Consider the following 26,376-nt stretch of genomic DNA (forward strand, 5'->3'; position numbering starts at 1 on the left):
TTTCGAAGAAATCTTCAAAATAGTTTGTAGCAAGTGCATTTGCGGTCTGCTCAAAATATGCATGACGATCATTACGACATTGCTGGTTGTATAAAAAAAGATACTTTCAATAGTCCTGTTTATACCTAGCAAGTTGATTTTAAAAAGTATTTCATAAATGCTTAATCCGTTACAAATGGTCCAAATGCAGATCACGACGGATGACAAAATATAATACCATTTTGAAGCTTCAAAATTGGAAGAATTAAGCTTATATGGAAGCACTCCGAGAATTCGACAAATAGTGAAGCAGGGATACATCAAGGATTGGAAATCCGTTGCGTAGAACAATTTCAAACTTTTCAACATTTTGTATTTAGTATATTGTTCGATTTTCGAACTGAACGTAATTAGCAAAATTCATGAAAGAATAATAATTTACATTATAATATATTGCTGAAATCTTATTGATGAACTTTAGTTATATGAGTGTGTAAATTGATACAGATTTTTTCTTCCTTTTTTTCTTTTCTTCTACGTTCTGCACTCTATGAATTTAAATTTAAAACTAAAAGCGAATTTTGCATCAAACAAAAACTGAAGAAGTCATTTGTTAGTAGTAAAGTAACCATGGCATTCTTCGATCGGCATTTATCATTCTTTCATGCATATGAGAGAATTAATTGCATAAAAGGATGCAAATCATAATGTTGCAACATACGAGTCAGCTATGAATTAGGATGTGCTTAAATGAAATACGATGTAGATTTCAAGAAGTATTGGATTTAGTTTCATTTGTGCTTATTATTGTAAAAAATGAAAAGATTTATCAATTGAATCGATGAAAGACTACACTCTATTGATTAAAAATATAAAAAATACATTTGTAAATATTAAAAAGCTCAGTGATAATTAATGTTTGACATAATTTGATAATGATAATTACACTTTTATCCATATGTGTGTTATTAAACTAATATTAAACATTATAGACTGCTATTTAATATACGTGGATCGTTTGATAAGTTCGATAAATTTTTATGAAGTAAAGCCACTATATATTTGTTGATGTAATGTCTGAAAAGAACTATTCTTCAAATTTTCTTTAAAAAAAATTTCATCTGAAAGTGTTTATGTTCGATAATTATTTGAGCGAGTAGTTTAGCAGCTGCCGGAAAAATAAAATTTTTCTTTATCGAGGCAGATTTTTAAGTATGAAAACAGGAAGAAATCATACGAGGCTAAATTTAGAGATTAGGAAGGATGAGGAATCAATTTAAAGCCTAATTCGCCATATAATTTTGCCATTGCAATAATCGGAAATCGTTTTTTTTTTATTTGTGATAATTGTTAAACCACTTATTTAAAATGGTTGCCGAACATAAACATCACATCACTTTTAGATAAAACTTGATCTGGAAGATTCAAAGTGTCCAGATATCACTTTTACAAATAAATCGTACTGTTATTCTATTAAAATTTATCAAACTTAACAGATCCCCTCGTGTCATTATAGATAAAGATTTAAAATACTAATAATACGCCGAGAGAAATATTTTTGTTAAATCAACAAGACAGAAGCTACTGTAGTAAATAATTTGCTGATGTGACAGCAAATAACCGTGATACATATATATATATATATATATATATGTATATATATATATATATATATATTATATAATATATATATAATATATATATTATATATATTATACATATATACATGTATATACATATACAATATATACATATATGAAAGTTTTTTTATATATAAATATATGTATATATAAAAACATTTATTTTTTCTCAGTTAACATAGTTTCTTTTATATATATTACTGAATAACTTACGTATTATTCATTATAAATTTTTTATAAATTTTCCATCGCAAGAATGTGCCGTAATCAAGAATTGTACAAGTATTAACATATACGTTGTGATGCTACCCGCCATCTAAAAACAAATAAAAAAATAAGAACAATATATATGTTATTAAATAAAGTATATAATTTATTACTTACTATTGTAAGAAGTGTCGCATCTACAGTAAAACCTTTTACTGAAAATATATTTTTGCAATGCAGTATTTGTAAAGAAAACAACTTCAACTGCAATTTTAGATTGTATAATAATTAAACAGGATCAAAAATATAAAACTAAAAAACACATCTTAAGTATGTTTAATGTTTAAAAAAATCCCGTTTACATACATTTTTAAAATATATAAATAAAATTATATTTATAACTACCTCATCTTTGATTTCCACATCGCTAGTGTTATTAAATAGATCGTGAATGATAGTACGGATCTTTTGAATCTGATTTTTGCCAGTTTCACAAGTCCACACAAGCAATGTTAGCCGTGTAACATGATATGCTATAGTCAATAAAAATATGTCAAAAAGATCCTTATTAAAAACAATGCGTATTCCATCTTGCCAACGCACAGCATACCCGTACAGTTCAAAAATTATATTAGAAAAGATTATGACAATAGTAGCAAGAATTTGCAGACTGAAGTTTATATTCAACATTTGTACTGTTTTACTAATAATCAGATGTTGTTTTTGCAATCCGTTGATTAACAAAGATTGATTTTTATGTATGTGGAAAATCAAGCTAGACCTTATATCTTTTATATGTCTTGACATGTGCACCAACTTATAATTTATATTTTGTAAACAGGCGTTTAATACACAAACACAATTTACGTATAACATAAGTATTTGAAATTCCAACATATTTATGTACATTCCAAATATCATCATTAGAATATTGAAATAATTTAGTTCCATCATCATTACTTTATAGTAATACATGTTTACTTGTACAATTAGCCAAAGGAAACCGAATATATCTTTGACATGTATTAATTTGGATAGTTTCTGATATGAATCCGAAGGCAGTTTTGATGAAATTTCTAGAATAGATTGTAACAAGCGCATTCGTGGACCGCTCAAGATGTGTGTAACGATGGCTGTAAGGCCATTCAATAAAGAAACATACAGCTTCAAGATTTTTAGTTACATCTCCAAAAATAATTGTTTTAGAAATAGTACCGTGAATGAGTATGAAGTCGAAAATACAAAAAATGCAGATAATCATGATTGATAGAATGTAATACGGTTTGGAAGTCGTAAAAGTCGAAGCATTTATCTTATACGGACATATCCCAAGAATACGACACAAAATGAAGCAGGGATATATCAAGGATTGAAAGTCTGTGGCATGAAATAGTCTCCATCTTCCCCATATGTTGTTTCTGGTACGTCTTCGAATTTTTAAACTGAACATAATTAATAGAAATTCATAGGAATGTAAGTATTTTTGTAATCAAGAGACTTAAAAAATATATTATTAATCAATATACTTTAAAATTAAGAGATATAATTGCTTTCTTTTTATAATATAATATTTAAAGTTGGTTATATTAATTATAAACTGTGACGTGGACTTCTTGTCTTATAAACACTCGATGAGTTTCTGTTTAAAACTGCCAGCAAACACCATGTGAAAGCATCGGTAAAGTCAAATGCTGAAGAAGCTGATTGTTAGTCTTGTAGTAACCATGGTAACTTTGGATCGGCAATTTTTATTTTTTTGAAGGCATAAAAATATATAATTGTTTTTCCAACTCATAAAATTATAAGTACAGGCGTCAATAATGCCTTTCTATATGAAATAAGCCACATTCAGGGCTAGTCATATCTTTATTGTTTTATCCCTTTGGACTTTGGACCAACAGTCATGATGCACAAATAGCTTGATTTAACGTGCTTAGTTATTACTTGCCCCGAATGCGGCTTATTTCATATAAGAAAGCATTATTGACGCTTTCTGTGCATACATAAAATAAGAGGCGGCATATAAATTGTGTAATATTTACATAAATAACTCTAAAGGATTTAATAAGAATGACGGCCCGATTTATAAACGATTTTATAAACGACATACGAGTGAAATATACTACAACTTATTTATATTAATGATTTTTATTGTTAGAAAAATATTGTATTTTCATAGGTATATGTATATATTATACCTTATTACTACATATATTATATGTATATATATATATTTATCAGAAATTAATTTATTATAGTTTATAAACAGTATAAATGTGAATAAGTTAAATATGTTAAAAAATTATCTGTTAATACAAACTAAGATAAATATTCCATTTCATTACATTCATACATATATATGTATACGTACATCAGAGGTTTTATATAAAATGTATGAAGTCATTTACTTTTTTAAATTAACGTTTTTCTTTTACACATACACACACAATTACTTATGTATTACTAATTATCGATTTTCCATTCAGGAATGTGAAGTAACCGTGAATTGTATCAGTACCAACATATACATCGCGATGCTGCCCACTATCTGTAAATATAATTAAAAATAGATATTGTGCAAAGGTAAAATTATTTAGTATGAGATATCTAAAACAAAAATTTTTTTAGAAAATAATTTATTATAATTTATAAACGAAATATATGTAAATAAGTTAAAATATATATTTATGCAAACTTAGATAAATATTCCGTTTTAATAAATTTTTATGTATGTGAAAGATTCTTTATCTATATATATAAAACTATTTATTTTTTCTCAATCAACATAATTTCTTTTACTGAATTACTTATGTATTATTTATTATAGATTTTTTATAGACTTTCCATCGCAAGAATGTGCCGTAATCAAGAATTGTATTAGTATTAACATATATGTTGTAATGCTACCCGTCATCTGAAAATGAAATAAAAAATAGAAACAATATATATGTTCTTAAATAAAGTAAATAATTTATTACTTACTGCTGCAAGAAGCGTTGCATCTACAGTAAGACCTTTTATTGAAAATGTATTTTTGCAATGTAGTATTTGTAAAGAAAACAACTTTAACTGCAATTTTAAATCGTGAATAATCATAACAATTATATACAAGAACGATATACAAAAACGTAAAACTAAAAAACATACTTTAATCAATTTTATTTTTAAAAAATCTCTCTAATATGCAATACATTTGAAGGAAAATGTATTACTTTTTATGTATGTACCTCGTCTTTGATTTCTTCATTGCTAGTATTATTAAGTAAGTCATGAATGATGGTACGGATCTCTTGAGCTTGATTCTTACAAGTCTCGCAAATCCACACAAGTATTATTAACCGTACAACATTATACGTTAATGACATTGAAAATATGTCTAAAAGATGCTTATTAAAGACAATGGTTATCCCATCTTGCCAACGCACAGCATACAAGTACAGTTCAAAGGTGATATTAGCAAAGACCATGACTACAGTGGCAAGAATTTGCAAACTAAAGATTATGTTTAGCATTTGCATTATTTTGCTAGTCTTCAAATGCTGTTTCATCAAAGATTTGAGTTTTATTAATAAAGATTGATTTTTACGAGCGTGGCAAATCAAACTGGGACTTATACAATTTATGAACTTTTGCATATGCGCCAACATAGAATTTATACTTTTGAAACAGGTTTTTAACACACAAACACAATTCACGTATAACATAAGTATTTCAAATTCGAATAGAGTTATATACATTCCAAATACTATATATAGAATATAAAAATAGTTTAGTTCCGTCGCTAAAATTTTATAATAATATATGTTTCCTTGCACAATTAGCCAGATGAAAACGAAAATGTCCTTGGCATGGATTAATCTGGATAGTTTCTGATATGATTTTGAAGACAGTTTTGAAGAGATTTCTAGAGTGGATTGTAACAAACGCATTCGTGGACTGCTCAAGATATATGTGATAATCGCAATGAGACCGGTGAACGTACAATAACATACACTCTCAAGATTCTTGATTATATTTTCATATGTAACTTTCGCAGAACTAATAGCATAAATGAGTACTAAGTCGTAAATACAAAAACCGCAAATAATTATGGTTGATAGAATATAATACGGTTTTGAAATCGTGAAAGTCATAGCGTTGATCTTATATGGACATATCCCAAGAATGCGACATAAAATAAAACAGGGATACATTAAGGATTGAAAGTCCGTGGCATGAAATAGTCTGCATCTTTTCCGCATTTTGTTTTTGCCATGTTGTTGAATTTTTGAATTGAACATAATTAACAGAAATTTAGGCTGAAGAAACTGTTTTTGAAATCTAAATATTATTAATTAATGCACTGTAGGATTAACAGAAATATAATTGCATTTTTTCTGAGTATAATATTTAAATCCATTTCTTTATATCAAGTGTATAAACTGTGGTATTAATTTTTTTTATCTTACACACTCGATGAGTTTCAATTTAAAACTGCCAGCAAATATTACGTGAAGCCGAATGCTGGAAAAGCCTGCTTGTTAGTCATAAGGTAACCATGGTGTTCTTCGATCGGTGATTCTCATCAAAGACATGAAAAAAATATTTTTAAAGCTCATTATAAGTGTATATACATGTAAAATAAGATTTTGCATGTAGACTGTATAATTTCTATATAAATCAATAACTCTAAAGGATTTAATAAGAATAAATATATTATTCTAAATTTAATTTTCTCTCTTTTTCTTTTTCTGTCGCTCTCTTTTTTCTCTTGTCTGTGAAAAATTAGTTTGTAATATAGTAAAGTTTTAACTTTTGATTTAAGTAAATAAAAAAGTTTAAATTTTATTTAATTGAATGTTAACATGTACGTACAACAAGCTTTTTATGTTACTTATGTACATATACTCATATATTGTATATAAAATTTGCTGAAATTCATGAATCAAGACACTATAACAAGAAAATTCTCGAGAAATTAAGTAAAATAGTTTTTTTACAAATTTTTACTTTAAGTAAGTTACAAGGCCGTTCTAAATTGGCAATCACCTTAATATAAAGGTAGAATGTAATTGACATTACTCATCGAATTATGTATCCACTCATAAAATGGTAATATTGTGAGCAGTATCCCTGTGGATTGCTCGCTTAAAAAAATACATTTATAATGACTACCTATTTCCTAATGACTGTCAATTTTCAAAGTCCACGTTTACATTTCGCAAATAACTTACTTGATATTTCTTTCATATCACTTAATGTACTATTCTTGTATATGTGTTTCTTACATGTAGAAAATTAGAAATATTTATATATTTTCTATATATTATATATGTAATAAATTTTGTGTATTAGAATATATATGAACAATATTTAGCTTGTTAAAACAACCTTATATAATTTAAATAATCACAATTTTGTGTATATTTAGACTGGATCGATCAATATAAAACATTATTTAATATGTTATTACAGATACGGCTTAACATATTAATAATACACATTTTAACATAACTTTAGATAAATTACACTTTGTTCTGAGGTATCACTTTGTGTTAATATTTTTATTAATTTTAAAAACTTTTATTGAAGAGTAATTTAGAAAATTTTATAGTATATTTAAGCATTATATATAGGATATTTGAAGCATTATCTATTAAACAAATTAATTTATTACATTTTATATAAGTCATATATGTAAACAAAAAATATGTTAAAACTTTTTACATCTTAATACTAATGCGAATACAAAGAAAAAGATTCCATTTCACTACATGTGTGTGTTTTCTCGATATAAGTATAAGAAAAGTATTCTTTTTTATTAGTATATCTTCTTTTATACAACACCGAATTATTTATGTAAAATTGATTACAAATTTTTCATCGCAAGTATGTGATATGATTAGAAATTGTATTAAAATTAACATATATTTCGCGATGCCACCCACCATCTAAACAATAATTGAAAACGTTAATAATACATTTGTTAGTAATTAAAAAATTATATAATAATAACAACTTATTACTTACTGCTTTGAGAAGCGTCGCGTCTACAGCGAGACCTTTTACCAAAAATGTAGTTTTACGATGTTGAATTTGTAAACGAAATAATTGTAACTGCAACATTAGATCGCATTAATAATTAATTGCAGAAAAATAGTATTGATAAAATATAATTTTAATTTAATAGACTTAACGTTTCTTAAAAAATCGTATAAGCACAAATATTTTTAAAAACATTACCTCGTTTTTTATTTGCTCATCTTTTGTGTTATTAAGTACGTCCGAAATAGTATTGCCGATTTCTTGGGCTTGATTCTTGCCCGTTTCACAGACCCAAACAAGTAGCATTGTTTTTATAGTATAATGTATTACGATCGTCAAAAGTATATGAATAAATTGCTTGTTAAAACTAATTTGTATATCACCTTGCCAGTGCACTGCATAGAAGTACAATTTAAAAGTGATTTGAGAAAAGGAAATGATCACAGTAGCATAAAGTTGCAGACTGAAGATTATGTTCAGCATTTGAACAGTTTTGCTAATCGTTAGATGCTGCCTCATTAAAATTTTGAGTTTTATCAGAAATAATTGATTTCTCTGCATGTGGTTAATTAAACTGTATGGGACATATGGCTTCCTATCGTTTATCATAAATGTTTGCATATGTATTAAATCGTCATTGATTTGTTTAAAACAGGCTTTTAATATACAAATACAATTTGTATATAACATATTCACATGAAACTCTAATAGAACCGAATACATTATGAATGTCATCTTTACAATGTTCCAACAATTCATTTCAAATACTTTTACTTTAAAAAAGTATATATATCCTTGCATGATTATTACAACAGTGCCTAAGATGTCTTTTCCATGAATTAATTTGGACAAATTTTGATATGATTCCGAGGATAGTTCTGAAGAGATTTCCCAAATGGTTTGTAGTAAGCGCATTTGTGGATTGCTTAAGATGTATGTGATGATCGCTATCAAACTATTAAACGTAAAGTAACAGATAGCATCCAGATTAGAGGTTACGTCTCCAAAGGTATCTATTTTAGAAAGAATAATATTGCGAATAAGTAGCACATAGAAAAGACAATAAGCACAGATAATCACGGTCGAGAGGATGTAATGCGGTTTTGAAATCTTGAAAGCCGAAGCACGAAGGTCGAAGTTAATCTTGTACGGAAATATTCCGAGAATACGACAAAAAGTAAAGCAGGGATACATTAAGGATTGGAAGTTCATGGCGTGGAACGGCCGCCATCTTTTCTGCATTTTGGCATGTCTTTGTATCAATTATAAGTTAAATTCTCCGTTTTATATATGTACACTTGATGAGTTTCAATTTAAAACTGCCAGTAAATGCGTGAGGCACAGAAACAAAACTAAAGAAACATTTTGTTAGTGATGAAGTAACCATGGCGTTCTTGCATTGGCATTTCTCATGGGATGGATTGCATAAAAAAATGACATGAAATTGTTGTAACATACTTATTGTTGCTGACTAGATGTTGTATCTTTAGAACCGGGAGTTCCATTATCGAAAATGGATTTTTCCCTGCTCAATCAATTTAACTTTACATTATTTGCATGTGTTTTTTTAACGTTATTTCTTCTCTGAAGTATGTTTTATAGTATATTACATCTTAATTTTTAATATTCTTTTTGATAATTTACAATTAAATAAAAGTTAGATATTCTATATATCTTTTAAGTGAAAGATAAGAATAGAAGTTTTATTAAATTATAAAACAATTTGAGTAATAAAATATGTTATTTTGTAAATTTAATTGAAATTTCTAAGTCTGTATTATTTTACATTTCAAGTGCACAATGTAGAGTTAAACACATTCATTCACCGTGTGTTGTCATATGTATAATCACCAGATAGTTGCTGACTTTTTTCATTACTAGATTTTTAATGTACAAACATAGTTCATATAAAATATATCCATTTAAAATATCAACAGATTGTGTATATTTTAGACATGATATCTATTTGCAGCGCAATTAATTTTTACAACTTAATATTAATTATAGAAATGATTAACCTTTCTTTGACTATAAATCTTTTTTTACATATTTGAATTACTTGTAATAGTGTTTACAACTTTTTTATCGCAGGAATGCGATATAATCAAAAATTGTACCAAAATTAGCGTGTATGTCGTGATATTACCAAACAGCTAAAAACAAAATAAAAAATATAAATAATATTACATTTTTAAAAATTAAAACAGATAAATAATTATGTACCGATGTAAGAAGTGTCGCATCCATAGTGAGTCCTTTCACCGAAAATGTATTTTTACGATGCAAAATTTGTAAAGAAAACTGCTGCAGCTGCAAGATTAGATCATCTGTTAATTAAATGCAAAAAGGAATATATATGTAAATTTAAAACAATTTTTAACAATTATATTTTAATAAAGTTGTTTATAAAAAAATTACGTTAGGTTTTTTCCAAAAAATATTAATACAATTTACTTTATTACCTCGTATTTAATTTGTTTATCATTGGTACTGTTGAGTATGTCATGAATTGTAGTACCAATTTCTCGGGCCTGATTCTTGCTAGTTTCACAGGCCCACACAGTTATTATTAATTTTATAATGTAAAATGTTAATGATACTGTAAATATATCAAAATTTATATCATTCCAAATAAGTTTGTTATCTTGCCAATTCACCATATAGAAATATGTTTCAAAAGTAAGATTAACAAAGGCTATGCTAAAAATAGTAAGAATTTGCAAACTGAAGATTAGGTTCAGCATTTGTACTGTGTTGCTAGTTATTAGATGTTGTTTTTGCAGAATTTTCAATTTTATCAGTACAAACTCATTACTCTGCGTATAGCAAATCAATCTTGGCATGCGTGGCTTTATATCGTTTACCACGAGTCTTTGCATGTTTACCAAATTATCGTTGATCCTTTTGAAACAGGCCTTTAATATGCATACACAATTTATATGCAACATACTTATTTCATACTCTATGAGAATCTGATATAGTGTAAATACCAAAGCCGCAATAAGTGCACAGTTTACTTCAGACATAATATTTTGGTAAAAATATACACTTGCTTCTATGACCAAGAAGATAGTACCAAAAATGTCTTTGACATGGATCAGTCTGGATAATTTTTTATATGACTGCGGAGGTACTTTTGAAGAAATATCCAAAAGTGTCTGCAGCAAGCGCATTCGCGGACCGCTCAAGACATGCGTAATGATTAACAGGAAATTGGAGAACACATAGTAACCGATAAATTGAATAGTTTTGGTTATGGATCCCAAAATTATTTTATAACCATTGTAAACAATTATTAGATTATAAATTAAGCAAGCACAAATAATCACGGTTGACACAATGTAGCGTGGTTTTGAAGCCTCGAAAGTCGAATAGTTAAACTTATATGGAAATATTGCAAGAATTCGACAACAGACGAAACAGGGATACATTAAAGATTGGAAATCCGTGGCGTGACACAGCCACCATCTTTTCCACATTTTGTCTTTGGCGTGTCGTTGACTTTTGGAGTTGAACATGATTAACAGAAATTTATGGAAGAATAATAATGTACGTTATAAATATCTACTGCTCGTTATTAATCCATTTTACTATTAATATAAATGTGACTACAAGAACGTAATTTTTTCTGGATATATTCTTCTATTTTGTAACAAGTATGGAAACTGATATGAACTTCACGTATTTTATCGGCACTCATTGGGTTTAATTTTAAAACTGCAGGCGAATACTGTATCTAGCAAAAATATGACAGGAAGTTATTTGTTTGTTGTAAAGTAACCATGGCGTTCTTTAATCGAAACTGTTTACTCTTGGAATGTATTACATGAAGAAATAATGTCTAATTAATGTAAAATATGATTCAGCAATTTATGATATGTGTATATAAAATAAGAAATTGACTGCACAGTATCTGCATGAATCAGTAATTCTGAGAGATCCATTAATAACACTTATTCAATTCCGAACTTAATATTCTTTTTTTTGTCCATTTTTACGCATGCAAGATGTTCAGTTGAAAATTTAATATGTTTAATTCTTTTTCTAATCTACAAGTTGATTTTATAAATATGAAAATATTATGAATTACATTAAATTATCATGTGTATTAATAAATTGTAAGAGAAAAGTAATAAGACAATTGTTCAAATTTTGTATTTTGTATAGATTGTATAGATTGTTTTAAATATATCGACAGTTTGAACAAAGTATAAGAAATGTAATATAAGTTAAAGTTAAATAATAAAAATAGGAAAAATAAAATCGAAAAATCGATTCAAATTAGACGGGATAACTTTTCGAGATTTAACATAACACAATGTACAATATATGATTTAAATTTTATTAAACAATTGTAAATTGCATGATTATGAATATTTTTTGATTATTAAAATATATATTAAATAAAACTCTATATATTTTAAACTTGATGTATATACGTACAATTTTATATAATTAGAATAAAATTATAAAAATACTTTGTTTCTTTTATTTCGTACAATCTTTTACATATATATAATATATGTGAATGATTTATATAGTATGGATTACAAAATTTTTGTCGCAAGAATGTAACGTGATTAAAAATTGTATCAAAATTAACAAATATGTTGTGATGCTACCCACCATCTAAAAAAAGTAAAAAAAATATATATACGATATATGCTTTAGTAATTAAAAAAAATGATTGGTTACTTACTGCTGTGAGAAGCGTCATATCTATAGTGAGGCCTTTCGCTGAAAATGTATTCTTGTGATGCAGAATTTGTAAAGAAAACAGTTGTAACTACAATATCAGATCGCAAAATAATTAAATACGAGAAAAAAATATTGAAAAATTACAATTATAAATTAATTACTGATTTACAATTATAATTTAATAGATTTAATGTTAAAAAATGTGTTAACATATAGTACGTTTCAAAAAAATATATAAATATATAAAATTACAATTTTACTACCTCGTACTTCAGTTTCTTATCACTGGTGCTGTTATGTAAATCGTGAATAGTGGTACGGATTTTTTGGGCTTCATTCTTTCCGGTCTCGCAGATCCATACAAGTAGCGTTAATTTTATAATATAAAAAGTCATGGATGTTATAAGCACATCAAGAAACTGCCAATTTAAACTAATAAGTATTCCATTATTCCAGCGCACTATGTACGAATATAGTTCGAAGGTGATTTCAGTAAAAGACATAACTATAGCAGCAACAAGTTGTATGCTAAAAATTATGTTCAAAATTTGCACTGTTTTGCAAATTAGCAAATGCTGTTTTCTAAGGTCTTTAAGTTGTATTAGCACAAATTGATTTCTCTGCATATGCCACATTAATTTAGGAACGCATGGTTTTATATCGGTCTTCACAAATTTTTTAATGTACACTAGAGTGTCATTAATTTTTTTGAAACAAGCCTTTAATATACAAACACAATTTATGTATAGCATATTCATTTGAAACATCAGCAGTTCCAAGTACATTGTGACTAATTGAATTAAGATATTCTGACAAGTCAATTCAAACAGCGGTGTTTTAGAAAAGAACATGTATAATTGTACGATTTGCAAGATAGTACCAAAAACATCTTTGCCGTGAATCAATCTAGATAACTTTTGATACGATTTCGACGGTAGTCTTAAAGAGATTTCGAAAATAGTCTGTAACAAATGCGTTCGCGGACCACTGAGAACATGCGTGGTAATTTGTATAAAACCGGCGCATGTATAGAAACATAAGGCTTCAAAATTTCTGGTTTCATCTCCAAAGTCAATAGCTTTAGATATAGCAATATGGTAAATGAATGCCAGCTCTAAAATGCAACAGACACAGGTAACCACAGTTGACAGGAAATAACGCAATCTTGAATATTCAAAAGTCGAAAGGTTGATTTTGTATGGAAATAATCCGAGAATACGGCAAAAAGTGAAGCAGGGAAGCATTAAAGATTGGAAGTCCGTGGCATTGAACAGTCGCCATCTTTTCTGCATTTTGCTATCTTTAAACCGAACATTATTAATAGAAGTAACAGTCTATAACATAATTTATAACATAATCTATATTCAAAATAATATTAATAACTTAATTGTAATTTTTTATAATTGCTTTTTTCTCAATATAATAAAGTTCTTTTTTTTATAACAAATTTAGGAACTGGCATAGACTCTTTATTCTATGTGCACTCAATGAGTTTATGTTTAAAACTATAAGTAAATGCTGCGTAAAGCCGGAGAAACTATTTGTTAGTCTTGAAGTAACCATAGCATTCTTCGATCAATTCTTATTACTTGGAATAAATTGATCATTGGAAAAATGATGTGTAATTCTTATAACATATGACTTGAGAAATTTTGTGAGCCGTAAAAAAATTATTATAAAAAAATATTGCAAGCTCAACAAATATTTTACGCAATAATTAAAATTAATTTGTATAATTAATGTTATATTTATATAAAAATACATATATATATTTTTATATATATAAATTATTAATTCTTATAATAAAAAAACAATTTAACAAATATTTTTTAGTATAAAAAAGATAAATTATGTATTTAAAAATATAAAGCGACATTTTTCAGAAATATATTTATTATACATATATCTTACATTATGATGCATTTAAATAAATAAAATATTGATATATATATTAAATAAATAATATATATTTAATATTTAATATTTAATAAATAATAACTATTAAAATATTTAATTAGTATAACTATTAATATATATTATGTGCAGTTGCACGTACAAAATGAGTGTTGCTTTACACTAGTTTACAAATGTGTCTTTGTATAAAACATTGCGAAATGTTGTACGTTATTAGCCATGACAAAAAATTTTTTTATCTCTAAAAGCTTATTTTTAATAAATATACATTTTTAAATTATGGATTATGTAGCATTGATTGCTGTTTTCCTGTCGCAAGAATGCGACATACTTAAGAATTGTATCAAGATTACTAAGTATGTAGTGATATTGCTCACTATCTGAAAAAAAGAACAAAAAGTATTGGCAATAGATATTTTGTTGACTAAATCAAATAATTGATTACTTACTGCTGCAAGAAGCGTCGCGTCAATATTCATACCTTTCGCCGAGAAAATAATTTTACGGTGCAATATTTGTAAAGAAAACAGTTGTAACTGTAACCAAATAAATTAAATGTAGACATAAAAAGTAGAAATAATAAATTCAATTAATTCAGTGGATTTAATATTTAAAAATATTGTGTTAGCGTGCAGAACGTTTTGAGAAATATATACACATACAAAATTATAATTTTACTACCTCGTATTTGATTTTCTTATCATTGGTACTGTTAAATAAGTCATAAATGGTGGTACTGATCTCTTGGGCTTGATTCTTACCCGTTTCGCAAGCCCATATAAGTAGTATTATTATGACAAAGTTATATATGAGGGATGCTGATAACACATCGAGAAAGTGTTTATCCAAACTAATAAATATTCCGTTTTGCCAATGTATTACACGGAAATATAGTGCAAAAGTAATAGCAGAAAGAGTCATCACTAGAGTAGCAAGGAGTTGCAGACTGAAGATTATATTCAACTTTTGCACTGCATTACCAATTATTAGATGTCTCTTCCTAAGGTTTTTCAGTTCCATTAGCAAAAGTTGTTTTTTCTGCACACGATAAATAAACATGGGGATACATATTTTTGTATTGTTTAACTTGAGTCTTTGCATGTGCATCAGATTGTCATTAATATTTTTTAAACAGGCTTTTAATATACAGACGCAATTTATGTACAACATATTTGTCTGATAAACCAGCAGAGCAAAGTATGTTCTTACCACAGCAATTAGGAAAAAGTTTAATTGTAACTTCTGTATTTTCGAAAAATTTGTATATATTTGTACAAATTTAAGGGTAATACCCAATATATCTTTAACATGGATAAATCTTGATAGCTTTTGATATGACTCTTGAGGTACTTTCGAAGAGATCTCTAATATAGTCTGTAGTAAGCGCATTCGTGGAACACTCAAAATATTCGTGCTAATCACTATTGAACTGCAGGTAACGTAGTAAATAAGAAAGTGAAGATTTATGGTTACTTCTCCAAGGTACATTTTTGATATAATATCGTAAATAAATGACAAGTTTATAACACAGCATACGCAGATCACGACGGTTGACAAGATGTGGCGCGGTTTCGAAATCTCAAAAGTTGAAGTATTGAACTTGTACGGAAATATTCCGAAAATGCGACAACAGATGAAGCAAGGATACATTAAAGATTGAAAATCCGTGGCGTAACATAACCACCATTTTTTCTGCATTTTGATGTTTCACGTATAATTTTTCGTTGAATTTTTTGAACTAAATATAATTAGCAATTTAGTAGAGAATAATATATATCAAGATACAGTTTATGTTATCAGTAATAGACACTTTTGTAATGTGCAGATTTTTTTCTTAAAAATTTTTTTTTATGATTGTTAAATCCGTTTTTTTAACAACGCGAGTTATATATTTCTACTATCCATACTTGATGAAGTTGAACTTAAAACTGCGAGCAAATATTATATTAAGTAGATAGTAGAGAAACGAAGTTAAAAAAATCATTTGTTAGTCGTAGAGTAACAAATGGTGTTTTTCAATTCAACATCTGTCATTCTTAAGATAACGAATGCTATTCAATTGTAACATATGACAAATGTACATATGCATACAAGAATAAAGCTGATTATGCAGCATTTATTAACTATTAGAATAATTATATGAAAGATTCACTAAGATTGATTGTTTGATTCCGAATTTTATGTACTCTATATCTTCCTTTGTATATATAAAATGTATATATAGTATTTTACAATAATTTTAAGATTTGATATGTTTAATGTTAGTTTTATTTATGTATGTAAAAGTGTTTTTGTCGCAAGAATGTGACATACTCAAGAATTGTATCAAGATTACTAAGTATGTAGTGATATTGCTCACTATCTGAAAAAAAGAATAAAAAGTATTGGCAACAGATATTTTGTTGACTAAATCAAATAATTGATTACTTACTGCTGCAATAAGCGTCGCGTCAATATTCAAACCTTTCGCCGAAAAAATAATTTTACGGTGCAATATTTGTAAAGAAAACAGTCGTAACTGTAACCAAATGAATTAAATGTTATAGACAAAAAATAGAAATAAGAAATAAAACCCAATTACTTTAGTGGATTTAATATTAAAAAATATTGTGTTAACGTGCAGAACGTTTTGAGAAATATATACACATACAAAATTATAATTTTACTACCTCGTATTTGATTTTCTCATCATTGGTGCTGTTAAATAAGTCGTGAATGGTGGTACTGATCTTTTGAGCTTGATCTTTACCCGTCTCGCAGACCCACGCAAGTAGCATTGTTATGACAGTGTTATATATGAAAGCTGACAGTACATCGAGAAATTGCCTATCCAAACTAATGAATATTCCATTTTGCCAGTGTACCACACGGAAATACAGTACAAAAGTGATATTTATAAAAGTCATAACTAGAGTAGCAAGGAGTTGCAGACTAAAGACTATATTCAATTTTTGTACTGCATTACCAATCATTAGATGTCTTTTCTTAAGGTTTTTCAGTTCCATTAGCAAAAGTTGATTTCTCTGCACATGATAGATAAACATGGGCATGTATGATTTTGTATCGTTTAACATGAGTCTTTGCATGTGCATCAGTTTGTCATTATTATTTTTTAAACAGGCTTTTAATATACAGACGTAATTTATATACAACATATTTGTCTGATAAACCACTAGGACAAAGTATGTTCTTACAGCAATCACGAAAATGTTTAATGGTAACTTCCGCAGTTTCGAAAAATTCATATATAGGTGTACAAATTGAAAGATAATACCGAATATATCTTTGACGTGGATAAATCTTGATAGCTTCTGGTATGACTTTTGAGGTACTTTTGAGGAGATCTCTAATATAGTTTGTAGTAAATGCATTTGTGGAACACTCAAGATATTCATGATAAGCGGTATTAAATTGTAGATAACGTGGTAAGTAAGAAAGTGAAAGTTTAATATGGTTACTTCTCCAAGGTACATTTTTGATATAATATCGTAAATAAATGACAAGTTTATAACACAGCATACGCAGATCACGACGGTTGACAAGATGTGGCGCGATTTCGAAATCTCAAAAGTTGAAGCGTTGAACTTGTACGGAAATATTCCGAAAATGCGACAGCAGATGAAGCAAGGATACATTAAAGATTGAAAATCCGTGGCATAACATAACCACCATTTTTTCTGCATTTTTTTGTTGTTTCACGTATAAATTTTTGTTGAATTTTTGAATTAAATATAATTAGCAATTTATTGGAGGACAATATATATTAAAATACAGTTTATGTTATTAATAATATACACTTCTGTAATATGCAGATTTTATTCCAAAAATTTTTTTATATGTAATTATTAAATTCGTTTTTTCAACAACAATGCTAGTTGATATATTTCTACTATCTATACTCGATGAAGTTGGGCTTAAAACTACGAGCAAATGTTATATCAAGCAGAGAAACGAAGTTAAAGAAATCATTTATTAGTCGTGGACAATGGTGTTCTTCGATTGGCACATCTATTATTCTTAAGATAACGAGTGCTATATAATTGTAAAATATGACACAAAAGTATATGTGCATACAAGAAATAAAGCAGATCGATTATACAGTATCTACATGAATTAACTATTAGAATAACTATAAAAGATGCATTAAGATTGATTGTTTGATCGAATTTTATCTACTCTATATCTTTCTTTGTATGTACATATAAAATGTATGTACAATATTTTACAACAATTTTAAGGTTTAATATGTTTAATGTTAGTTTTATGTATGTATGTAAAAATGTTTCGGTGCGATAAAATTTAATGATAAAATATCGTGTAATAATGTTTTATTAACAATTGCAAGAAAGAACTCTTGCAATATTTAAAAATATATATTTATATAAAAATGTTTTTTTTTTTTAATTAAATATAACATTATTCTACATTGTTCATTGTTATTTTTTTGTCGCAGGAATGCGACATGACTAAGAATTGTACCAAGATTATTAGATACGTGGTAATGTTACCCACCATCTAAAAATAAAATAAAAACATACAAAATATTTTATTAAATTTAATATAAATAATTGGTTACTTACTGCTGCTAGAAGCGTTGCATCAATATTGAGACCTTTCGTCGAAAAAGTATTTTTACGATGTAGTATTTGTAAAGAAAACAAGCGTAACTGTAACATTGCAAAATAACTAAATGTAAGTACGAAAAAATTAGAAGAATGCATTTCAGAAGTTTTAATGTTTAAAAATATTGTGTTAACATGCAGAAAATTGAGAGAAAAATACATAAACAAAATGACTAATTTACTACCTCGTGTTTAATTTTCTCATCATTGGTACTGTTAAGTAAATCGTGAATGATAATACCAATCTCTTTGGCCTGATTTTTACTCGTTTCACAGGCCCATACAAGCAGTAATATTAGTATAATGTTATATGCCACAGTAGATAAAAGCAAATCAAGAAAGTTCTCATTAAATCTAATATATATCCCATCTTTCCAGTTAACTATATACATATATAACATAAAAATGATACCAAAAAAGATAATGGCTATTGTAGCTAGAAGTTGCAGACTGAAGATTTTATTGAGCATTTGAACTGCGTTGCTAACTGCTAGATGCTTCTTCTTTAGCATTTTCAGTTTTATAGGCAAAAATTGATTTCTCTGCATGTGGTAGGTAAATGATTTTCTATCGTTCATTACAAGTTTTTGCATGTGTGTCAATGTGTCATTAACACTTTTAAAACAGGCCTTTAATACGCAAACACAATTTATGTACAACATATTTGTCTGAAATACCATGAGGTTGAAATATGTTACGATCATCGCTAACAGGACGACAGAATAGGTGATTTGTGATTCCAGTATTTTAGAAAAAAATAAATATAAGTGCCAATGTTTAAATATAATACCCAATAAATCCTTAATATGGATCAATCTAGACAGCTTTTGGTACGATTTCTGGGGTATTATCACAGAAATCTCTAATATTGTCTGCAGTAAGCGCATTCGCGGTCGACTCAAGATATGCGTGATAATCACTATCAAATTGTTAAAAATATGAAAAATAAAAAAGTTAAGATTCTTGATTATTTCTTCAAGATATGTTTTGGAAATAATATTATTAACGAGTGATAAGTTTATAACGCAGCAAATGTAGATCACAATGGTTGATAGGACATAGTGCGATTTGGAAATCTCAAAAGTCGAAGCGTTGAGCTTATTCGGAAATATTCCGAGAATGCGACAATAGATAAAACAAGGATACATTAAAGAATGAAAGTTTGTTGCATGACACAACCACCATTTGTTCTGCATTTTTTTTCTTGGCGTATCGTTGACTTTTTGAACTGATTGTAATTAGCAAAATTTTATGAGAATAACATTTTATCTCAAGGTCTGCAACCTACATTATTAGTAATATACATTTATGTATTAATACATATTTTATTCTAAAAGTTTTTTTTTGTGAATACAATATTTAAGTTTACCTTTTTATAACAATTATCTGAGTTAATATGTTTTTATGTAGCATGTACACTCGATGAATTTAAGTGTGAAACTACGACTGCGTCATGAAAAGAAACGAATATGTTACTTGTTTGTCATGAAGTAACCTTGGAGTTTTTCGATCGACACTTATTACTCTTATGATTATAATAAATGCTAATTGTGACGTGACATATAATGTAATAATTTATATATGAAACAGAAAATGCAGGTTTTGCAACATTCATAATGATCAATTAATAATGTGCATTTTCTATTAAATTAAATATTATTTATATGTATTTTGTGAAACAACTTTTTGTTGTAGAAATATTTGTATATTGCATTGTATATCGTAACAATGTGTAACATAAAACAACGTTGTAAGAGTTACAATTAAATTTATATAACGTTAAATAATAGAGAAAGTATTTGAATAATTGATATAATTAAATACTGTTAAAGAAATTTCAAAATTTATTCAAAAATTAAAGGCATGCTTTTCAAAACTGTTTACAATGATTTAATGATATTTAAGTCCTGCAATTTTATTGGCTGAGAAAAACAGTAAAGTTTCGAAAATAAAGGACAATTTTGGATTAATATAAGAAGCAAATTCATCACATTTTTTAATACACATACATATATTTTTTAGCTTTTGTATAATAACTTGATGCTTAATAATAATTTTATGTTAATTTTCCAATTATTATCTGCATTGGTTTGCTTTGATTGTTAAGATTAACCGGTAAATAAATATTCGAACAAACTAACGAATAAAATTTCGAATTAATTTATTATTCAGAGGCTCATCCTGCCTTGATATGCGAACCATCCAAACAGAGTTGTGTCAGGATAATCCTACAATACATTTAAATATTATATAATTATTAATATACATACATTTGTATATACCTACAAGTTTTTGTTGTACGTTTTTAAATATGTAAAAGTGCCTTTGTACGAATATAAGATATCGTAATAAATAACATGGTTACATATTATTATCAATGGGATAAAAGGGAGTTTTATTATTTAAAAATGTATTTTTGTATATAAATATTTACCTTATTTAATTAGATTATGTAACATTAATTGTTGTTTTTTTATCACAAGAATGTGATATGTTTAAGAATTGTACTAGTATTACTAGAAACGTTGAAATATTACTTGCCATCTGAAAATAAAAAAAAAGCCAAATATTTTATTAATTAAAACAAACAATTGATTACTTACTGTTGCAAGAAGTGCTGCATCAATATTAAAACCTTTCATTGAAAAAGTATTTTTACGATGTAATATTTGTAAAGAAAACAGCTGCAACTGTAACATCGTAAAACAGAATAACGGAAAGATATTAAACACTTTTATACTTCAAGTGATTTCATATTTTAAAATATTGTGTTAGAATACAGAACATTTTGAGAAAAACATATAGATGAAATAACAACTTTATTACTTCGTATTTGATTTCCTTGTCATTGACGCTGTTGAGCAAATCGTGAATGGTGGTACGGATTCTTTGGGCCTGATTCTTACCCGTTTCGCAGGCCCACACAAGTAGCATTATTATTATTATATTACATGTTATGGATATTGAAAATACATCAAGATTCTGCATATCAAAATCAATCAATATTCCATCTTGCCAGTACACTATGTTAAAATAAAATCCAAAAGTTGTAGCAGAAGAGATGTTGACTACTGTAGCAAAGAGTTGTGGGCTGAAGATTATATTCAACATTTGGACTACGTCGCTAACCATCAAATGTTTTTCCTTTAAGACTTTTAATTGTATCAACAAAAATTGATTTTTTTTAACGTGGTAAACAAATCTGGGAATACATAATTCTTTGTCATTTACCACGAGCTTTTTTATATGTACTAGAGCGTCATTAATACTTTCAAAACAGGCCTTCAATACGCAAACACAATTTATGTATAGCATATTTATCTGAAGTATTATTAGGCTGAAGTATGTTGTGATTATCAACATAGTATAGTTAATCTGCTGACTTTTATGATAATATATATACATTTCTATAATTTTAAAAATAATACACAATGTGTCCTTAATGTGAATCAATCTTGATAGCTTTTGATATGACTTCTGATGTATTATTACAGAGATTTTTAATATTTTTTGTAACAAGTACATCCTCGGACAACTTAAGATCTGTGTGATAATCACTATGAAAGTACAAAGCATACAGTAAATCATTAAATGAATAGTCATGAACATTCCAATGTTTGATTTTGAAATTACATAATGAATGTTTATTCCATAAAAGATACAGCAAACGCAGATTACGGCGATTGCAAGGTAGTGCGATTTCGGAACTTGAGAATTTGAAACGTTGAGTTTGTACGGAAATATTCCGAGAATACGACAACAAATGAAACAAGGATACATTAAAGATTGAAAATTCGTAGCGTGGCACCACCATTTTTTCTGCATTTTTGGTGTATTTCTAGGTTTTTTGACTAAACGTAATTAATAAAAATTTATGAGAGAATAACAACATATATCATGATCTTTAACCTATAATATTAACATATGATTAAGCATTAAGAAAGATAAGATCTAAAAATTTCTTATCTAAATGAATGTAATCTTCAAGTTTATCTCTTTGTCACAAGTAAGTTTAATATGTCTTTATATTCTATCAACACTCGATGACTTTAAGTTTAAAACTGCAAAATGTTTAGGTAGAAATCTACATTTGAAGAACTTATTTGTTACCTATGAAGTAACCATGACATTTTTTGATTGGCATTTATCACTTTCGAGATGAAAATTGGTTTTAAAATGTTATTGCATTTATAAGAAATGACCGAATTAATTATACAAACATGAATTAAAATGATTAAAAAGACTTTGCAATATCTGAACAAATTAATTTACTTTTAGACATTTATTAATAGTATTAACCAGAGTAATGGATATTAATTTTTGATTAAAGCAAATATTTACTTAAATTTGATATTAAGAGAAATTTGATCGATAAAAGTATCGATTGTAAAAGTAAGGAACTTTTTTGGTTCTTAGTGTCTAGTAATAGTTTTTGTGTGAATTAATTACACGTTGCATATTTTTCGGATTTAAAACATAATTTTAAATTAAAGCTGGATACATAATATCAATAATTGAAAAGCAATTCAAATATACTGATGCTAATAAGTATCTTAGAATACCTTATTATATTTATTTATATCACATACACACACACACACACACACACACACACACACACACACAAATTATAAACTACAATAATAATAATAATAATAAAGGAAAGAATATTTTTTAAGCGTTTTTTTATCCATGTATTTTTTTAAATTTAATTATGTAACATTGATTGCCGTTTTTCTGTCACAAGAATGCGATATATGTAAGAATTGTACCAATATTACTAGGTATGTAGTAATTTTACCCACTATCTAGAATTAAAATAAAAAATGAGCAGTAAACATTTTATTAATTAAATTGAAAATAAAGAATTACTCACCGTTACAAGAAGCTCCGCATTCACATTGAGACCTTTTATCGAAAATATATTTTTGCGATGCAGTATTTGTAAAGAAAATAGATGCAACTGCAATATGAAATTACTAACAATTAATTTAAAGTAGAAATGAAAAACAATTGATAAATACTATTTAATGGATTTAATGTTTAAAATGACATAAGCGTACAAGTTATTTTTAAGTTAATATAGAGATAAATGGACATATATACCTCATTTTTTATTTGCTTATTATTTGTCCTATTAAGTAGATCATGAACGGTAGCACTAATCTCTTGGGCTTGATTCTTGCCAGTCTCACAGGTCCATACAAGTAACGTTATGATTATAATGTCATAACCAAGAGACAGTATACACACTTCAACAAGGTCGCTTTCCAAACTAATCAATATTGTTCCATTTTGCCAATGTACTGCAAAGAGATACAATGAAAAACTCATATCCAAAGTTATCATAACTATTGTAATAAGTAGTTGCAAACTGAAGATTGTGTTGAGTCTTTGCACCGTGTCGCTAACCATCAGATGTCTCTTTTTTAGAATCTTTAGTTCTATTAGCAAAAATTGATTTTTCTGTATGTAACAGATGGACAAGGCGCCACATAATTTTATATCATTTATCATATGCCTGTGCATTTGTATTAAATTGTCATTAATACTTTTGAAACAGGCTTTTAATACACAAACACAATTTACATATAACATATTTAGCTGGAATGTTAACATCGAGAGATACGACGCGAATATGATAACCAGAGAAACATAACTCGTTTGATAGACTTTTATTCTATCAATGAATGACCCTATTAGCACCGTTACGAAGATAATACCCAAGATGTCTTTAGCGTGGATTAATCTGGACAGCTTTTGATATGACTCCGAAGATAATTTTGATGAAATCTCCATTATATTTTGTAGTAAACACATTCGTGGACTGCTTAAGACGTGCGTAATAACTGTTATAAGACTATGAAACGTTGAGTACATTACGAGATCAATATTTTCTTCGTTTCCAAAGTTTAATTTAGAAGTGATAATATCATGAATGAGTATCAAGACAAAAACGCAACAAATGCAGACAATCACACTCGATATAATGTAATGCCTTTTTGAATATTCGAAGGTCGCTGCGTTGATCTTGTATGGAAATATACCAAAAATACGGCAAATGGTGAAGCATGGATACATTAAAGATTGAAATTCCGTAGCACGAAATAAGCACCATTTTTTTCGCATTTTACTCTTGATATTGTTGAATTTTCAAATTAAGCACAATTAACATAAACTTATGAATGGAAAAATAGCAATCTGTATCTTAATCTACAGCCTATTTTATTAATTATATGCACTTTAGTATTAATATAGATATGATTTCCAAATTTGTTTTATATGTAATCTTCAAGTGTAATCTTCTTTGTAACAAGTATGTAAACTGATGTGTCTCTACGTGTTATCTATTCTCAATGAATTTAAGTTTAAAACTGCGTACAATGCTGCATCATGTAGACGAAACTAAGAAAGATTATTTGTTAGTCATAAAGTAACCATGGCATTTTTCGATCGAAATTATTCTTGGGAAAATGGCAACGAAATGCTACGTAATTGTTCTAATATGTGACTCATTAAATTACATGCATGCATGAAATTAGAAACATGGAACACCACAATATTTAAGTGAATCAATTACTCCACATAAAATATTGAGCAATATTGATCAATCAATAGTGGCCATGTTCTATTATAATGTTAATTGTTATTTGAAAAGCAATAGCATCTTTATATACAAAATTCTTCTCTATCTAACGAATGCACTAACAAATTGAATAATGTGAAAGATACAAGAGCAGCAATTAGCTTTTTGAAAAATTAGGTGCAGTATCTACAAAAATAATTTGAATAAATTTACTGTGAACACTTTTGAAAAAATTTTTATAAATTTCCTAAAAATTAAATTTAAGAACGAAAAATTTTATTGAAAGTATTTTAAATAATTGCCATAAAAAGTAAAATTCGTAAAGTTTAATAATTTTTTTTTAAGTATAAATATATTTTAAGAAAGTTATACATACACATATATGTACACATATTCTTATAACGTTAAAGGAAAAAGAATACTCTGATTATATAATAATATGCTTTTGGTATTAATCATATATCTTTTTTAAATAAAATATTTGTGTATTTGTATTATTTGCTACTATTGCAACTCCATTGTAAAAATGCATGGCAATAAAGAATTATATTAAAAATAGTAGATATGTAGTTATATTAGTCAATATAAAATTAGAGTCTATTATGAAAGTAAACAGTAACATTTAATTAATTAAGATTTAAATAATCACTTACCACAACGAGAAGAGTAACATCCACAGTGAGACTTTTTGCGGAGAACGTATTTT

The 26,376-nt window shown here is 27.3% G+C and overlaps 7 protein-coding genes across 8 annotated transcripts in view; 1 reads left to right on the plus strand and 6 right to left on the minus strand.

The window, feature by feature from the left end:
• LOC105830687 (agrin) overlaps positions 1 to 26,376 on the plus strand; it is a 569,188-nt gene that overhangs the window by 247,350 nt on the left and 295,462 nt on the right. The gene's annotated exons all lie outside the window — the stretch shown is intronic.
• LOC105832291 lies at positions 5,016 to 6,132 on the minus strand. Its single transcript, XM_028191183.2, has one exon. The coding sequence runs from the start codon at positions 6,104 to 6,106 to the stop codon at positions 5,042 to 5,044; it is 1,065 nt and encodes a 354-aa protein (XP_028046984.1). The 5' UTR covers positions 6,107 to 6,132; the 3' UTR covers positions 5,016 to 5,041.
• LOC105832280 lies at positions 12,430 to 14,326 on the minus strand. Its single transcript, XM_028191184.1, has 2 exons — positions 12,812 to 14,326; positions 12,430 to 12,636 (listed from the first exon to the last, which is right to left on the minus strand). Exons 1-2 carry the CDS (start codon positions 13,838 to 13,840, stop codon positions 12,469 to 12,471), a joined length of 1,197 nt encoding a protein of 398 aa, XP_028046985.1. The 5' UTR covers positions 13,841 to 14,326; the 3' UTR covers positions 12,430 to 12,468.
• On the minus strand, positions 14,844 to 16,701 carry LOC114254596. Its single transcript, XM_028191177.2, has one exon. It carries the CDS (start codon positions 16,158 to 16,160, stop codon positions 15,129 to 15,131), a length of 1,032 nt encoding a protein of 343 aa, XP_028046978.2. The 5' UTR covers positions 16,161 to 16,701; the 3' UTR covers positions 14,844 to 15,128.
• Positions 16,857 to 18,749, minus strand: LOC118647377. The gene has a single exon (XM_036292181.1). It carries the CDS (start codon positions 18,143 to 18,145, stop codon positions 17,117 to 17,119), a length of 1,029 nt encoding a protein of 342 aa, XP_036148074.1. The 5' UTR covers positions 18,146 to 18,749; the 3' UTR covers positions 16,857 to 17,116.
• Positions 18,837 to 22,910, minus strand: LOC105830571. Its single transcript, XM_028191181.2, has one exon. The coding sequence runs from the start codon at positions 20,278 to 20,280 to the stop codon at positions 19,258 to 19,260; it is 1,023 nt and encodes a 340-aa protein (XP_028046982.2). The 5' UTR covers positions 20,281 to 22,910; the 3' UTR covers positions 18,837 to 19,257.
• Positions 21,077 to 25,908, minus strand: LOC105830573. 2 transcript variants are annotated; one of them, XR_004964658.1, is made up of 4 exons: positions 24,191 to 25,908; positions 23,961 to 24,047; positions 21,688 to 23,892; positions 21,077 to 21,628 (listed from the first exon to the last, which is right to left on the minus strand). XR_004964658.1 is itself a non-coding variant. In XM_028191178.2 (3 exons), the coding sequence occupies exons 1-3, from the start codon at positions 25,211 to 25,213 to the stop codon at positions 23,797 to 23,799; spliced, it is 1,206 nt and encodes a 401-aa protein (XP_028046979.1). In that variant the 5' UTR covers positions 25,214 to 25,908; the 3' UTR covers positions 21,077 to 23,796. The 2 variants fall into 2 exon arrangements, 1 of the variants encoding a protein (XP_028046979.1); XM_028191178.2 differs by having other exon boundaries at positions 21,077 to 23,892.

The sequence above is a fragment of the Monomorium pharaonis genome, chromosome 9 (genome assembly GCF_013373865.1).
Source record: "Monomorium pharaonis isolate MP-MQ-018 chromosome 9, ASM1337386v2, whole genome shotgun sequence".
Classification (NCBI taxonomy): Eukaryota; Metazoa; Arthropoda; class Insecta; order Hymenoptera; family Formicidae; genus Monomorium; species Monomorium pharaonis.